Source organism: Cynocephalus volans, chromosome 11 (assembly GCF_027409185.1).
Source record: "Cynocephalus volans isolate mCynVol1 chromosome 11, mCynVol1.pri, whole genome shotgun sequence".
Lineage (NCBI taxonomy): Eukaryota > Metazoa > Chordata > Mammalia > Dermoptera > Cynocephalidae > Cynocephalus > Cynocephalus volans.
The window spans coordinates 8901480-8918488 of NC_084470.1; the positions used below are offsets into that span (position 1 = coordinate 8901480).

At 40.2% G+C, this 17009-nt stretch overlaps 2 protein-coding genes across 2 annotated transcripts in view; one reads left to right on the forward strand and one right to left on the reverse strand.

The window, feature by feature from the left end:
* SUGCT (succinyl-CoA:glutarate-CoA transferase) overlaps positions 1 to 12515 on the reverse strand; it is a 723725-nt gene extending 711210 nt beyond the window's left edge. The window contains exon 1 of the mRNA XM_063115110.1: positions 12416 to 12515. Coding sequence (XP_062971180.1) covers positions 12416 to 12515 — 100 coding nt within the window. The remainder of the gene's footprint in view (positions 1 to 12415) is intronic.
* Positions 12516 to 12902: 387 nt separating this feature from the next.
* On the forward strand, positions 12903 to 14893 carry MPLKIP (M-phase specific PLK1 interacting protein). Its single transcript, XM_063115185.1, has 2 exons — positions 12903 to 13279; positions 14372 to 14893. The coding sequence occupies exons 1-2, from the start codon at positions 12941 to 12943 to the stop codon at positions 14570 to 14572; spliced, it is 540 nt and encodes a 179-aa protein (XP_062971255.1). The 5' UTR covers positions 12903 to 12940; the 3' UTR covers positions 14573 to 14893.
* The last annotated feature ends 2116 nt before the right edge of the window (positions 14894 to 17009 follow it).

Sequence of the window (17009 nt, forward strand, 5' to 3'; positions counted from 1 at the left end):
CATGTTCATATTACAAACTCTTTAAAACTTTTAACACATATTATCAAATTGTCCACCAGAAAAGTTACATATAATATATACCAGAACCAGTGTTTGCCATCATCTTCCATTACCCTGAATATAATCTCTTGGTTTGGGAGGTTTTACTTACTCGTTTGTTGCAAATATGACAGTTAATAATTTGCATGTCATTATCATTTTAACTTCCATGTCACGGTCATTTTAATTTGCATTTACTGACTTCTGAAATCGAACTTTTTTCATATTTTTTTTTCTAAATTATCTCATATTCTTGTTGGCTCATATTTTCATATGCACATTTATCTTTTTCTTACTGATTTGCATGGACTTTTCATGTAGTAAGAATATTAACCTTTTATCAGTCATATTTAGTAAAAGTAATTTTTCTCTATCTGTTCTTTACTTTTTTCAATTGTTGTAGAATTTCATTTTTTTTAAATCATTTATAGTTTCTACATTTGGTATTGTTTCAAGGTTTCCCAAGACCACCCATACTTTCAGTGATTTGCTAGAAGGATAACAGGACTCAGCATCTGGCTGTATTCATGGCTAAGGTTTACTACAGCAAAATGATATATGACAGGATCAACAAGAGGAAAAGACACAGGCAGAGACTGGAAAAATCCATGCACAGGTTTCTTATGTTCTCTCCTCCCATGGAGGGCCACAATGAGCATACTGTTTCTCCAGCCACCAAAAAAATATAGAAACATGCAGTAAAACCAAGATTTCTATTGAGGACTATGCACATAAGCACTCTCTGCTTACCAGGTACCAAAATCCCAGACTCCCAGAAGAAAATCAGGTGTTCCCAGATGCCAGCCAAGGGCCAAACTTGTAAGACGATGCTTCTAAAGACAGCAGCCTTTGCTGACGCTTGCTCTGTTAACTCTTTTTTCCACAGGTGTCATGTTTTTCCAACCCCAGATTATGTAATTATTCATTTAGAGTTGGTTTTCCAATTTCAAAAGCTTTTATTTTCCTATTTAAAAAAACTATCTTAGGTTTAAATATTTCAACATTGAGTAGTTGCTTCTTGGATAAAAGAGCAATATTTTTTCCTAACTTTCTATTTTCCTAAACATTTCACATTTTCTATCAAAAATGTGTATCATTTTTATAATCAGAAAAATGAAAATATGTAAATTCTAGTGACATTAATATTTATTTATTCATTTGAAAACAAACTTTTAGTCTTTGTGTCTGGAAAACAATACTCATACTCTCATACTTTTTTTCATATACAAGTATTCTGCCAGCTATTTTATTGTCAACAAAAACTTTTATAACTGTGAGTTAATGCATTAATACCTGTGTTACACCTGGATGAAAAATATTAGGCTACAAAGAATATGTATAAAACATTTCACCTGTGCTTGACTAACATGCCTGCGTGGAAATGAAAAGATCAAATTTTAAGGAAGCAGTAGAATTTGGCTCTCAGATTCTTAAAAACAAGCTGCTTTTAATTCTTGCTTCTTTTTTTTTTTTTTTTTTTGGCAGCTGGCCAGTACAGGGATCGAACTCTGGACTTGGGTGTTATCAGCACCACGCTTTACCCAACTGAGCTAACCAGCCAGCTCTAATTCTAGTCTTTTCAATGGGAACATTATATAAGGGATAATTAAGTGATCTACTGTGTTCAGTGCAGGCCTAACCCTAACAATCAGTGAGCTAATCACATCCTAGAGATGCATTTACTTTTCTACTACTAGCAGTCTTCCACATGAAGCAGCTAATAGGCACCTCTATAAGGTAACCTGAGATAATGTGAAGCAATTCAGGAAATATGAAGGTAAAGCTTGTGCTCTAAGCATACATACAATCATTTCTATACATAGAAATTACTAAGTATATTCTCCTAAAAAATGTTTTACATCAAAAATACACGATAAATTCTTAATCTCTATATTTATTCATTTGTAGCCTAAAAGTAAACACAAGTTTTCTGGAGCAGAGATCAGAGTTACTATTAGTTAGATCAAGATATGCCAGCCACCGAAAAAAAAAAAGAAATGCACCATTTTCCCACACCTATTACCCCTCAAGTGACACAATGAGAACCAGTTGTTACCAACTGCACATTTCAGGGACTGAACCACAGGAGAGGAATACCAAAATTATGAACCCAGGAGTTTATACACCTTCTCCTGAGGAAGAGAGAGAAAGTTCATCTACCTAAGGCAACCAAATTCTGTTTGGGAACAAAAGGGGAAAGTCGCTGGGTTCCTGCCCTTTGGAATTCAAATAAATGTCTCCAGGGAGAGGATAAGCTTCACTGAGTTTATAATCATAAATATATAACTCCTGCAAGTTCTCTATTTAGTCATCTTTTAACTTCAAAGGTGTGTCCTTTAACCCAGGTTCTACTTTTCTTTGCTTAGAAAGCTCTGACCATGCAGAGATGGCTTCACTGAGTTTATAATCATAAACATATAACTCCTGGAAGTTCTCTATTTAGTCATCTTTTAACTTCAAAGGTGTGTCCTTTAACCCAGGTTCTACTTTTCCTTGCTTAGAAAGCCCTGACCATGCAAAAACATGAAAATACTTATTCCTTAATAATGCTTAGTAAAACTAACCAAAGTATTTATATTTGCAGCACTGGTTAATACCTGACACCTACCTAAAATAATGGGTTTCAAACCCTTTCTGCAGAGCTCTGGGAATTCATCAGAGGTGCCCCAGAAGCTTCTTTGGTGGTAGCTGGGGGAGGGGGAGGTAGTTAAAGTAGAGGTACAGAGTGAACAGGGTTCTGGGACCCCAATTCCTGCTTCAAACACAGCCCTTCTACTCTTATATATTGAGCTTCCAAGTGTGGTTTTTTGAAGACAAGGCTACAAAACCATAAAAACAAAAAAACACTTTGAAATCCAATGAAAAAAGAAACACCAAAAAATTTAGGTAATCTAAATAAGTAAAGATCCTCAGGCTTATGGAAATAGACAAGATTGCACTTACATTTATAGAGTACTTAAATTTCCTTGGCTTGGTACCCTTTCTTGCATTAATGTAGAACATGTAAAATACACACCACCAGAAAGTTAACCAATTATTTCTGGGGCTCTCCACATAGCTCATGGGTACTCAGAGAGTTCCCTGATGTTCTTCTGTCTGTTGATGTCCTCTGCATGCAATGCCACATGAAGACAGCACCTAGCCACTGACAGTTCCTTCATGAAAGCACTATCTGCTAATGATGGTCCCCTTACACAGTGCTGCAATTCTCTTTTTGCGGGAACCTTACCCATTTGCTCTACAAAAATGAGAAGTGTCCTTTTTCTCTCCCCAGGGCTCAGACTTAGGCTCAGACTCAGTTCATAGGGCAGCCACCATACACTGACATGTGTCATCCCAGTTCTTCACTTTTCTACCTCCAGGTAACGCAACATAAAACTTCCTCCCTTTCCCCTCATCTGTCTTCCCCTGAACTCAACACCATATGATGGAGTTTGGATGTGCTGTCCCCTCCAAAACTCATGTGGAAGTTTGATCTCCAACGTGGTAAGTGCTGCAAACTGATCGAGTCATGGGGGTGGATCCCTCATGAATGAATTAATGCTCTCCCCAGGGGAGGGAGGATAAATGAGTGAGTTCTCACTCTATTAGTCCCCAGGAGAGCTTGTTTAAAAGACCCTGGCACTGCCTCTCTCTCTCTTGCTTCCTCTCTCGCCATGTGATCTGCTTGTACCCGCCAGCTGCCTGCCACTTTTCCGCCATGAGTAGAAGCAGCCTGAGGCCCGTGCCAGATGCAGCTGTCCCAGAATCATAAGCCAAATAAACCTCTACTCTTTATTAATTACCCAGTCTCGGGTAGTTCTGTTACAGCAACACAAAACGGACTAAAACACCATACAAATAAATTCAACACAAACAGACATTTGGGGACCTCGGGCCTACCAGTTTAGGCAGCCAGAGTGCAATGCCCAGGCTAGAGCCTGGGAGAACACCAGCTAAATTTTTATAAAACAATATTTAAGATTATATCTACTAACCTCTAAATTGAAAAGAACTAACACAGTACCACTTTCAAAATTGTACATGCTTATTTATCTACTGCTTTTTTGAAAGGATGGACAGATTGTCAATTCATATTTCTTAAGGACAATCTGCCTGGGAATCAGGAAGCCTGAGTTCTGGTACCACCTCTATTTGCTATCTGAATTTAAGCAAGTCACTTAACGTCTCTTGGCCAATTTCTCATTTGTAAAAAAGAAAGTAGCCTAGTCTCAGAAGTCTCAGAATCACTTTAGTGATCCAAATGAAATCTGGAGTTTTCATACAATTATTAAGAATTCACTCTCCCCTAGTCCTCAAATGTACCTCTAAATGTCATAAGAGGCACACTATCATGCATAATCGACCTGTCAAAAGTTGTCCACTGTATTTCTTCACCTCCACCATTTTCTAATACAAGTTCATATGCGTAGAATACTGCAAGGTATCACTACAGGGAAAAGCAATCTGTAAGCCAAGTAAAAATACAATTTACAGTACTTTACTCCGCAGGCTGAGACCCAATTCTTTATCTTTTGAAAGTTACAAAAAAAAAATTAATAAAGGTAATTTTGGTCCCTACCACCCTCACTTTTCTGCTCCCTCCCCAAAGTAGATGAGAATCACTGACCTGTACGATGTATATGATCCCTTCATTCAGTCAATAAACATTTGAGTGCCCATTTACCAGGCATTAAGCTCAGCACCAAAGGCAAAGTCCAGAAAGGTACATTTTTGAGCAGGGCAGAACTATACAATAAAATGGATAGGCTGGAATCCTCATTGCATCACTAGGCCTTGATGGTATTATCCTGCCTTGATTAACTCTACAACTTGTGTCTACAGGGGAAATGGAGTGAAACGAATTCCCCAAGAATAAACAAACAAACACGAAAAAAACCTGTGTGCTTGTGTCTCCATTCATGAAGGAGGACGAAGCTGAGAAAGGAGGATGAAGCTGACAAGACATCACACTGCAGCCTGGCGTGTCACAAACATGTCAGAGACAAGAGTGAGGAGTGGCAGGCACAAGAGAGTGCAAAGGAGTCCTAAAGATCTTTACGATTCTGTACCTACAAGCTGATTTCAAGATTCCCTCCCAAATTCTGAGGAAGTAAAGTTACATAAAACTGTGGTAAATCTAGGTGTTTTTTTTTTTTACTTCTCAAAATACATTGTACTTGATTTTCATGCCCCTTTACCTATTCCTCTCCACTCCCTTCCCTCTCCTCCACACATCGTATCTGTGCACTTGGCTTAAATAAATAGTTCAAGGAATTTTTGTAGTTATTCTGTCTTCTTCCCCCCACCCTTTATTTGTGTGTGTGTTTATTTATTTATTAATTTTTAGCTCCCACAAATAAGTGAGAACATGTGGTATTTCTCTTTCTGTGCCTGACTTGTTTCACTTCATATAATTTTCTCTAAGTCCATCCATGTTGTTACAAATGGTAGTATTTCATTCTTTTTATAGCAGAGTAGTATTCTACTGTGTAGATATACCACAGTTTCCTTATCCACTCATAGATGATAGACATTTCAGCTGGTTCCAGCTCTTGGCTATTGTATATAGGGCTGCAATAAACATTGGAGTACAGTATCCCTTCAGAATGATGATTTCCATTCTTCTCAGTATATTCACAGCAGTAGGATTGCTGGGTCATATGGTAGATCTATCTGTAATTGTCTAAGGAAACTCCATATCATTTTCCATAAAGGCTGCACCATTTTGCGGCCCCACCAACAGTGGATAAGAGTTCCTTTTTCTCTGCAACCTCTCCAGCACTTATCGTTCTCAGTCTTTTGGATGTTACCGATCCTAACTGGAGTGAGATGGTATTTCAAAGTGGTTTGGATTTGCATTTCCCGGATGCTGAGTGCTATTAAGCACTTTTTCATGTGTCTGTTGGCCATTTGTATATCTTCATTTGAAAAATTTCTGTTCAACTACTTTGCCCATTTTTAAATTGGGTTATTTTTTTGTTGTAAAGTTGTTAGAGTTCTTTGTATATTCTGGATATTAATCCTTTGTCAGATGTATATTTAGCAAATATTTTCTCCCACTCTGTTGGTTGTTTTTTTACTCGGTTGACTGTTTCTTTTGCTGTGCAGAAGATTTTTAGTTTGACATAATCCCATTTGTTTATTTTACCTTTAGTTGCCTGTGCTTTTGGGGTCCTATTCATGAATTCTGTACCCACTCCTATTTCCTGGAGTGTCTCCCCTATGTTTTCTTTAAGGAGTTTTATTGTTTCAGGGTGTATATTTAATTCTTTAATCCATTTTGAGTTGATTTTGGTATATGGTAAAAGATACGGGTCTAGTTTCATTCTCCTATATATGATTATCCAGTTTTGCAGCACCATTTGTTGAAAAGGCAGTCTCTTCCCCAGTATGTAGACTTGCTGCCTTTATCAAACATCAGATGACTGTAGGCATATGGGTTAATATCTGGGTTCTCTATTCTGTTCCATTGATCCGTGTGTCTATTTTTATGCCACTACCATGCTGCTTTGGTTATTATAGCTTTGTAATATAGTTTAAAGTCAGTTAGTGTTATGCCACCAGCTTTATTTTTTGTGCTCAGGATTTCTTTGGCTATGCATGGTCTTTTGTTGTTCCAGATAAATGTCTGGATAGCTTTTTCCATTTCAGAGAAAAATGTCATCAGAATTTTATGGGGATTGCATTAAATCTGTAGATCACTTTGGGTAATATGGACATTTTCACAATGTTAATTCTTCCAATCCAAGAGCTTGGGATATCTTTCCATCTTCTTGTATCCTCTGTAAGTTTTCTCAACAGGGGTTTGTAGTTCTCTTCATAGAGGTTTTTCACATCCTTGGTCAGTTTTATTCCTAAATATTTTATTTTGGGGGGTGGCTACTGTAAATGGGCTAACTTTCTTGACTTCTTTTTCTGCGTGTTCACTGGTGGATTATAGAAATGCTCCTGATTTTTGTGTGTTGATTTTGTACCCTGAAACTTTGCTGAAATCATTTATCAACTCTAGGAGTTTTTTATAGAAGCTTTAGGCTGTTCAATATATAGGATCATATCATCTGCAAAAAAGGACAGCTTGACTTCATCCTTTCCAATCTGGATGCCTTTATTTCCTTTTCTTCTCTGATTGCTCTGGCTAGTACTTCCAACACTATGTTGAGTAGGAGTGGTGAGAGTGGGCACCCTTGTCTAGGTCCTGTTTTTAAGGGAAAAGCTTTCACCTTTTCCCCATTCAGGATGATATTGGCCTGGGCTTATCGTATATGGCTTTAATTATGTTGAGATACTTTCCATCTATACCTAACTTGTAGAGAGTCTTTATCATGAAAGGATGTTGAATTTTGTCAAATGCTTTTTCAGTGTCAATAAAGATGATCATGTGGGTTTTGTCTTTGCTTTTATTAATGTGATGTATCACATTTATTGATTTGTGTTTGTTGAACCAACCTTGCATCACTGGGATGAATCCCACTTGATCATGGTGTATAATTTTCTGTATATGTTGCTGTATTCTGTTAGCTAGTATTTTACTGAGGATTTTTGCATCTATATTCACAAGGATATTGGCCTGTAGTTTTCTATTTTTGATGCATCTTTGTCTGGTTTTGGTATCAGGGTGATATTCACCTCATAGTATGAGTTTGGGAGAATGGCCTCTGTTTCAATCTTTTGGAACAGTTTGTAGAGAATTGGTATCAGTTCCTCTTTGAAGATTTGGTAGAACTCTGCAGTGAACCCATCTAGTCCTCAGCTTTTCTTTGTTGGGAGCCTTCTGATAACAGCTTCAATCTCTTCTATTGTTATTGGTCTGTTCAGATTTTCTATATCTTCTTGGCTCAGTTTTGCTAATTTGTATGCACCCAGAGATTTATCCATTTCCTCCAGGTTTTCAAATTTGTTGGCATACAGAGGTTTATAGTAGTCTCTAATGATTCCTTGTATTTCTGAAGTATCAGTTGTAATATCACCTTTTTCGTTTCTAATTTTTGTTATTTGGGTCTTCTCTCTTCTTAGTTAGTCTTGTGAAGGTTTGTCAACTTTATTAATCTTTTCAAAGAACCAACTTTTTGTTTCATTGATCTTTTGTATTGTTTTTCATGTTTCTATTTCATTTAGTTCTGCTCTGATCTTAATTATTTCTTTCTGTCTACTCACTTTAGGTTTGGATTGTTCTTGTTTTTCTAGATCTTTAAGGTGAAGTGTTAGGTTCTTTATTTGCCATCTTTCCATTCTTCCGAAGTAAGCATTTAATGCAATAAATTTCCCTCTTAGAACTGCTTTTGCAGTATCCCACAGGTTTTGGTATGATGTGTCATTATTTTCATTAGTTTCAACAAATTTTTTGATTTCCTGTTTAATTTCTTCTTGGGCCTACATGTCATTAACAATAATGTTGTTTAATTTCCATGGGTTTTTAAAGTTTTCAGAGTTTCGTTTATTACTGATTTCTAATTTTAATCCATTGTGATCAGAAAAAACACATGGAATAATTCCAATTTTTTTGAATTTGTTAAGACTTGCTTTGTGACCTAACATGTGTTTTATCCTGGAGAATGTTCCATGTGCAGATGAGAAGAATGAATATTCTGAGGTTGTTGGGTGGAATGTTCTGTAGATATCTGCCAAATCCAATCAGTCTAAAGTATTGTTTAGATCTTATGTTTCTCTGTTGATTTTTTTGCCTAGATGATCTGTCCAACAATGAGAGTGGGGTGTTCAGGGGTGTTGGTGTTAGTGTCTTTCTTTTTTCAGATCTAATAGTGTTTGCTTTGTAAACCTGGCTGCTCTGACATTTGGTGCATATATATTTATGATTGTTATGTCTTCTTGATGGATAGATCCTTTTATCATTATATGTTGGCCATCTTTATCTCTTTTAATTGTTTTTGCTTTAAAGTCTATTTTATCTGATATAAGAATAGCTACTCCAGCTCGTTTTTCATTTCTACTTGCATGATATATATTTTTCCATCCTTTCACTCTTAGTCTATGTGTGTCTTTACAGGTCAAATGAGTCTCTTGGAGACATTATATTGTTGGGTCCATCTTTGTAATCCAGTCAGTGAGTCTGTGTCTTTTGAATGGAGAATTAAGTCCCTTTACATTCAGAGTTATTATTGAAAGGTGTTGATTTACTCCTAGCACTATACTGATTTTCATTTAGATGTCTTCAGTATCTTTTGTTCCTTTCTTTCAAATTTGCTATTTGTCCTCTGTATTTGTTGGTTTCTTGGGGTGATAGATAAACTATTTTCACTCTCTTTTGTTTGCATTTTTGTTTTGCTGGTAGGTATTGTTCTTTCTTGTGTATTCATGGTAGTGATGGTTGTTTTTGTGGTGTCAAACCCAGTACTTCCTTGAGAATTTCTTGTAGGGCTGGTCATGTGGTAGTGAACTCCCACAGTTTTTGTTTGTCTGAGAAATATACTATTTGTCCTTCATTTTGGAAAGATAGGCTTGCTGGGTAAAGTATTCTTGGTTGGCAATTTTGTTCTTTAGTGTTTTGAATATATCATCCCATTCTTTTCTAGCTTTTAGAGTTTCTGATGAAAAGTCTGATGTTATTCTGATGGGGGCTCCCTTATAAGTGACTTGCTGCTTCTCTCTTGCAGCTTTTAAGATTCTCTCTTTGTCTTTGACTTTTGTCAGTTTGACTATCACATGTCTTGGAGAGGACCTTTTTGGGTTGAACGTGTTTGGTGATCTTTGGGCTTCCTGAATCTGTGGATCTGTGACTTTCCCTATACCTGGGAAGTTTTCTGCTATTATTTCATTGAGTATGTTTTCAATGCCATTTCCTTTTTCCTCCCCTTCTGGAATACCCATGATTCGGATATTTGAGCGCTTAAGGTTGTCAGTTGTCTCTCTTAAATTTTCTTCAATTTTTTGATTCTTTTTTGTTTTTTCTGGTCTGCCTGTGATAATTCAAACAGCTTGTCTTCTAGGTCAGAAATTCTCTCTTCTGCTTGTTCAAGTCTGCTGGTTAAACTCTCTGTTGTATTTTTTATTTTGTTGAATGGATCCTTCAGCTCCATAATCTCAGCTACATTCTTTTTCAAGGCATTGATTTCTTTTGTACATTTCTTCTTTCAGATTCTGTATGTTTTTTCTCGTTTCATTGTGTTGTTTCACTGAGTTTTCTTGAATCTCATTTAGTTTCCTTAGAACAGTTACTCTAAATTCCTTGTCTGTCATTTCAAAGACTTCCTGTTCTATAGGATCTAGCACTTGTAAGTTATTAATTTCCTTTGGTGGTGATGTGCTTTCTTGATTTTTCATATTTCTGGGTTTTTTCCTTTGGTGTTCTGTCATTGTGGCCATGGGTATCACAGTTCACTCATTTCACCCTAATGTCTGGCTTGGATTCTGAAGGGTCTGCTGCTTCTGCACAGCAGAAACTATCTGGGACCGGAAGTCCCACCCCACCTGCCTTCACCTGCTTGTCAGGCTCACCGCCTGGAAGCCCATCCCTCTCAGGCCGCTCACGGAGACTGACGGCCTGCATGGGAAGTCCCGCCCCACCTGCCTTCACCAGCTTGTCTGGCTTGGGGCTTGGGAACCCAGAGTCTCTCAGGTCGCTCCCGGAGATGGAACAGCCTGGGCTGAAATTCCCGCCCGGTCAGCCTTCACCAGCTCCTCTGGCTCCCGGCTTGGGAACCCATGCCTCTCAGGTCGCTCACAGAGATGGACAGCCTGTACCAGAAGTCCTGCCCCGCCTTCATTCACCAGCTTGTCTGACTCAGGGCTTAGGATCCTGGAGCTTCACAGAGACTGGACGACCTGGGCTGGAAGTCCCGCCCCAGCCCCACCTGTCTTCTCTGGCCAGCAGGCTCAGCGCATGTGGGCCCAAAAGCTCTAAAGTCTGTCTATAAAATGGGGAGAAACCTGACCTGGGGTCCTGCAGTGGGCGGCTCCTGTCCATTCCAGCACAGATTTCAGGTCCTCTGTTGCTGCTCCTCAAAAGCTGCAAATTGGTAGCTCTGTGGGAGACAGCAACACCAGGAACCCACTACTCTGCCATCTTGCCCCCCCCCCCAGTAAATGCATCAAAACTGTGGTAAACCTGAATTTCATCTTCTACATAACATAATGGGACAGGTATCCAATAGATCTTCAACATAACCAGCGCCATCTTAGACAAGCACAAGTACAGAATGGCACTGCCCACCTCCTACCCTCCCCCCTTCCCTTTATGAGAAGCCTCTTGACTTAAACAGAAACCCCTTTTGCTTCTGCAAGGACGGAGTTCTCCACCCCGATCCACATTAGCATAATGACCCTCCTTCATGGTATCAGCCAGCCCTTGGCGCCCTATATAAGCTCTCCCACCCCCACACCTGGTGCTGTCCACTGTATAAGCTCTCCCACCCCCACACCTGGTGCTGTCCACTGTATAAGCTCTCCCACCCCCACACCTGGTGCTGTCCACTGTATAAGCTCTCCCACCCCCACACCTGGTGCTGTCCACTGTATAAGCTCTCCCACCCCCACACCTGGTGCTGTCCACTGTATAAGCTCTCCCACCCCCACACCTGGTGCTGTCCACTATATAAGCTCTCCCACCCCCATACCTGGTGCTGTCCTCCATTTTCAGGGCAGCCCTGGGCTCTTCCCCACTTTGAGCACACCCTGGCAGATTTTCTTCCTTTAATAAAGCTTGAACGGTACCCAGCATCTCGGCTCACTTTCTTTCAGTATCAGATACAAAGGTGTGTTTCACTCTATATGAGGTGTCATTCTTGAATCATCGCACTTTTCTTTATAACTAAAAGTATGTGAAACAACCAAGATTTTAAGAGCTTTGGCCACACTGTGCCCTTTTGAAAATCAGTATCTGTGCTTCCTAAGCCCCTCTCTAACCCGCTTCCACTTAACAAGAAGGGAAAAGAAAGTGGCACGTCCGGCATCAGTCAGCGGCGCCTCTCCCACGAGCGTTTAGAAGCAGGAGGCTGAAGACCTTTCTGAAATGCGGCTGGGAGGGCATTTTCAAAGTTCTTTTTTTTTTTTTTTTTTTTTTTTTATCTTTTTTGTGACCGGTAAGGGGATCGCAACCCTTGGCTTGGTGTCCTCCGCACTGCGCTCAGCCAGAGCGCGCACCAGCCATCCCTATATAGGATCCGAACCCGCGGCGGGAGCGCCGCCCTCTCCCGAGTGAGCCACGGGGTTGGCCCTCAAAGTTCTTTAAACTTGGGGGACGCAAGGGTAGAGGTGAGGAGGCAGGCAAGGCGCGCGCCGAGTGTGGCCACGCAGGGGCTGGCCGCAGCGTGACCCTGAGAGGCCGAAGTCCGTGCTGCGCGGCAGCGGAGACCGCGAAAGCGCGGGAGCTGTCCCTGGGCGCCCTGAGGGGAGTGGGCTGGGGCCCCCCTCGCCGCCCGGACCGAGTCTCGCAGGGTACCTGACTGCGGGCGGCCTGTCCACAGCCCCCGCCCGGCGCCCCGGCCGGAGATGTGGCCGCTTCTCCGCAGAGCCACCACCTTCGCCCGCGTCGCCAACATCGTGCGCGCCTCTCTCAGCTTCGGACGCGGTGTGAGGAGAAGCCAGCGCGGAGCCACCCGCGGCCACTAGGGGCGCCCGCCCGCACCTCAGAGCCCGCTCTCCCGCCCACCTCACCTGCCACGCTGACGTCTCCTCAGTCGGTGTCACCAAGGGGCGCCCGACTGGAAATGCCGTCGCTGGGCGCGGGAGTCCGGCCTTGCCTTTATCCTTTTTCTTTCTCCTTCCTTCACTTACATCTACTCCATGTCCACCCATTTCCATGTATCCCGCCGCTCCCTGCGGAACCTTTGTGAGTCCGGAACCAATGTGCCACACGGCGCTGGCGGCCGGAGGACTGTTTTGGTGAAGGCGACTAGTCCTCTGTGAATTGTCAGTCGGTCCAGTTCCGGTGGTGAACGCGGCCGCGAGGGCTTCGGCTCCTGCTATGCACCGGCAGAATTTTCGACCCCCGACTTCTCCTTACCCCAGCCCGGGTGGAGGAGGTTGGGGTAGCGGGAGCAGCTGCCGGGGTACCCCGGGCGGGGGCGGACCGCGGCCGCCCTCCCCTCGGGACGGGTACGGGAGTCCGCACCACACGCCGCCGTACGGGCCCAGGTCTAGGCCCTACGGGAGCAACCACTCTCCGCGACACGGCGGCAGCTTCCCGGGGGGCCGGTTCGGGTCTCCGTCCCCTGGCGGCTACCCTGGCTCCTACTCCAGGTCCCCCGCGGGGTCCCAGCAGCAATTCGGCTACTCCCCAGGGCAGCAGCAGACCCACCCCCAGGTAATAATAGCCAGCGTTTGCCGAGCTCTTACTGTGTGGCAGGCATGGTACTCATATTCCCTTTACGTGCATTATTTTGTTTAGTCCTCTTTGAGGTGACATACTATTGTAAGCCCTGTTTTGCAGACGAGTGAACTGAGGCTTTGAGAAGTTGAGTAACTTTGTTAAGATGATCCTAAAAAGTGGCGGAGACGAACGTTCTGTTCTAGAGCCCTCTTTTAACCAGTACACTGCCACTCATACTCAGATTTCCCCAATTCTCCATTTCTTCTCCTTTGCCAGGGTCCTTGCCATCTCGTGTAAGTAAGTTATTCTGACCCCTGGGCTCCGAGGGCGGAAAAAGTGAATGAATCTCCAGGATAGAACTTATCTATGAGATTATTTAGGCTGGTGCCATGTTCCTACAGTCGTCATTTTCTTTTTCCTTCCTTTTTTTTTTAGTCTTATCTTTTTTTCGAGGTGCACTGGCTTGTGATCCAAAGTTTTCTCAAGAGAAAATTGGTGGTAGTGGAAGTTTCCCATTCCTCAGAGTGAATTCAAGAGACGAAATATTTCTGGTGTGTCTAGGATTTCTGTGGTTTATACTGTGTGTCTACTTGGTGGTTTTCTAGCTTTGTGCCAAACCAGTCCAACCTCTTTGAGCCTGGATCTGAGAATTAAAAAAAAAGAAAATTTATTAGAATTTCTTAGATAAAAAGGTTCTAGAAACTTTAAAGCTATAGAATTAAAGTTAATTTTCCTACCCCAAAAAATGGAAAATTTGAGGAAAAATTTAGTACAATTAATTTATTTCATCACTACTTGATTTTTATCACCACTTGTATTTAACCACAAAGTTAGTACCTTAGAAACCCTAAAGTATTTGAGGTGACAGTCTCCTCAGTCGGTGTCATTAAGTATGCCAAATTGGTTTAAATGCTTTTTAAAAACAAAAACACCCATTAATGGAAGCATGGCTTTGCAATTGAACATATCTAAGTTCAAGTCACAACTTTTAACTAACAATGTGATCCCCATTTGCCTTTAGCTAAAGGAAAAAGTACCAATTTTCTCTGCTAAATGTTTTTTTAACTGATGATTTTTTTTCTAAAGGGTTCTCCAAGGACATCTACACCATTTGGATCAGGGCGTGGTAGAGAAAAAAGAATATCTAATGAGTTGGAAAGTTATTTCAAGCCTTCAATGCTTGAAGACCCTTGGGCTGGCCTAGAACCAGTATCTGTAGTGGATATAAGCCAACAATACAGCAATACTCAAACATTCACAGGCAAAAAAGGAAGATACTTTTGTTAACATTTCTGAAATTCAACTGGAAGCTTCATGTGTCAGGAACATCTTGGACAAAACTTTTACTCGTGTAATTAAGTTGAACCCAAAGATGATGACTTTGATTGAATAATTAGTAGAGTCTTCTTGGTATCTTTTCATCATATCAAGTGTTGTTGATATTAGAGAAGAAGGTAGGATAATTTGCAGTATTTAGCTCTCTGGAAGTGCCTACCAGATTTTTAGAAGATTTCCAGTTTCCACATAACATTCCTGGTTATATACTCGACATTTGTCTTTTAATGTTTTTCAAGTGTTTTAAAATAAAACATTTTGTCTTTCTAGCTACATGTGGTTTTGTGGTATGATAAAGTAGAATTATTTAAATAATACTTTGTAATCACTTAGAACTCATAAGTAAGTGTTCTGCAAACTATTTGAAAATGAAATAGGTAAACCATTCTTTGAGTTATAGACAATTCTATATTTGTTCATAAAGAAAGGAAGAGAATAATGAAGAATTCTACTTAAATTCATTATAAGCATTGTTCTACATGCATATTTTATCTAATCCTTGTGTAGAAATACATTGAAACTTGATTTGAAGTCATAGAAATCCACTTAAATGTAAGTTTATGTTCATTTAACTGAAAAGGACAAGGGTAAACCATACATAGCTAGATCAGTGTTCTGTCTGAATTTCTCTACTCTGTATCTCGTAGCATTATAGAGTCATTTTCTCTTGAGGCCGAAGAAGATAGTTATCAGCAGTGTCAAATCACTTCCACTGCAAAAAGAACACCTCTCAAATCCATCAATCCCAAAGACGACAAATTGTCCTTGCTTAAATCATGTTTGTGTATTGTTGAACCAATTAACTGTGACCAACACAGTGAGGCCTACTTAGCTTGAATCATGTACTGATCCCAGTAATGACACAGGGTTCTGTGATCTTTAGCCCCACTACGCCTACCTGGAGTAGAGAAGTGGTTTTCCAAAGGAGGGATGCTACATATTTTTCTACATACAGTAATGGAGAGAAAAATATGAGGGAATTTTTTTCCCAGCTATTTAAACAAAATCAAGTCTTATAACATGAAGTGTAGGCTCTTTAGCATTTTAAGGTCACAAAGTATGAGGATAAAGCTAGTTAAAATTTTGTTTCAACACTCCCAGAAAGAAATGCCTAAAGATGAAATGGTCACATCACCTCTTTGAGCCACATCCAGTTCTCTTTGTTCATTAGGTCTTTCACAGAGGCAAAAAAAAATAAATAAATAAGAATGAATTTTTGATTAATAAAATCCATGAGAGCCAGGACTTTGGAATTTACTAGCTGGATGAGATCACTTCTCTATGTCTCAATTTTCTCATATGTAAAATGAGGAAATTAATAGTACTTTTATCATAGAGGTGTTGTTTTGCACATTAAATGGGCTTATATTTATGAAACTCTTAGGCCAGGTCCTAGCATATAGTAAGCACTCAATAAATGGCAGCTATTACATTCACCCCTATGTCCTCAGTTTTTAAAACACTGCCTGCAATATAGTAGATAATTAATATTTGATGAGTATCGAAATATTGATTATAACTACTATATTGCCCTGCCTACTCCCCTGTGTATGAAAGGGATAACAGTAATTTTTTCCTAGCATTTAAAGGGAAAGCCCTTATTCCATAATGTCTTTCCAAGGTTTGTTGAGGTCGTGATGTGTGATGAAAATTAGAGCAAGTAGAATACTTTTGTAAATACCTTTTATTGAACTTAATAGGTAAGAAATATTATCTTTAGGAAATGGCACTTGGAAATAGGTATTAAACCACCTCTTAGAGATCACTGGGTTATTGGCAGTGATGAAAAAGGAAGTTAGGGGCTGGCCAGTTAGCTCATTTGCTTAGTGTGCAGTGTTACAACACCCAGGAAAAGGGTTCTGATCCCCATACTTGCCAGCTGCCAAAAAAAATAGTTAGAATTTTTTGCCACTGTATTCATATTATATTTGGAAGACATTCAAATTGTGACTCTTCTAATGGTTTATGTACATTTTATTACACTACTTTGTAAGTATAATATGAAACAAAGGTAAAATTTCTTTTTTGCTACATTGTCATCATCTACTTGCAGAGGTCTGACCTTTTCTGACTTTTTTAAAAGAAAATATTTTTTATGCTTAGGAAAGGTGCATACAATATCAGTAGTGCATTCAGTTGTCAAAGTTGTTGTGGCATTGATAATTTGGTTAGTTTCTAATATTATCCTATTTTTGCTTAGCTGGCCAGTATGGGGAATCCAAACCATTGACCTTGGTGTTATCAACACCATGCTCTAACTAACTTGAGTTAACCAGCCAGCCCCATTCTTTATAATGGAAAGTGATTGTTTTTTACTGTTCCAGACTGTACATTTCACTTCCATAGAAATGCTGAATAACTCTTTAGAAAAATTTATAGTTAAATGTGC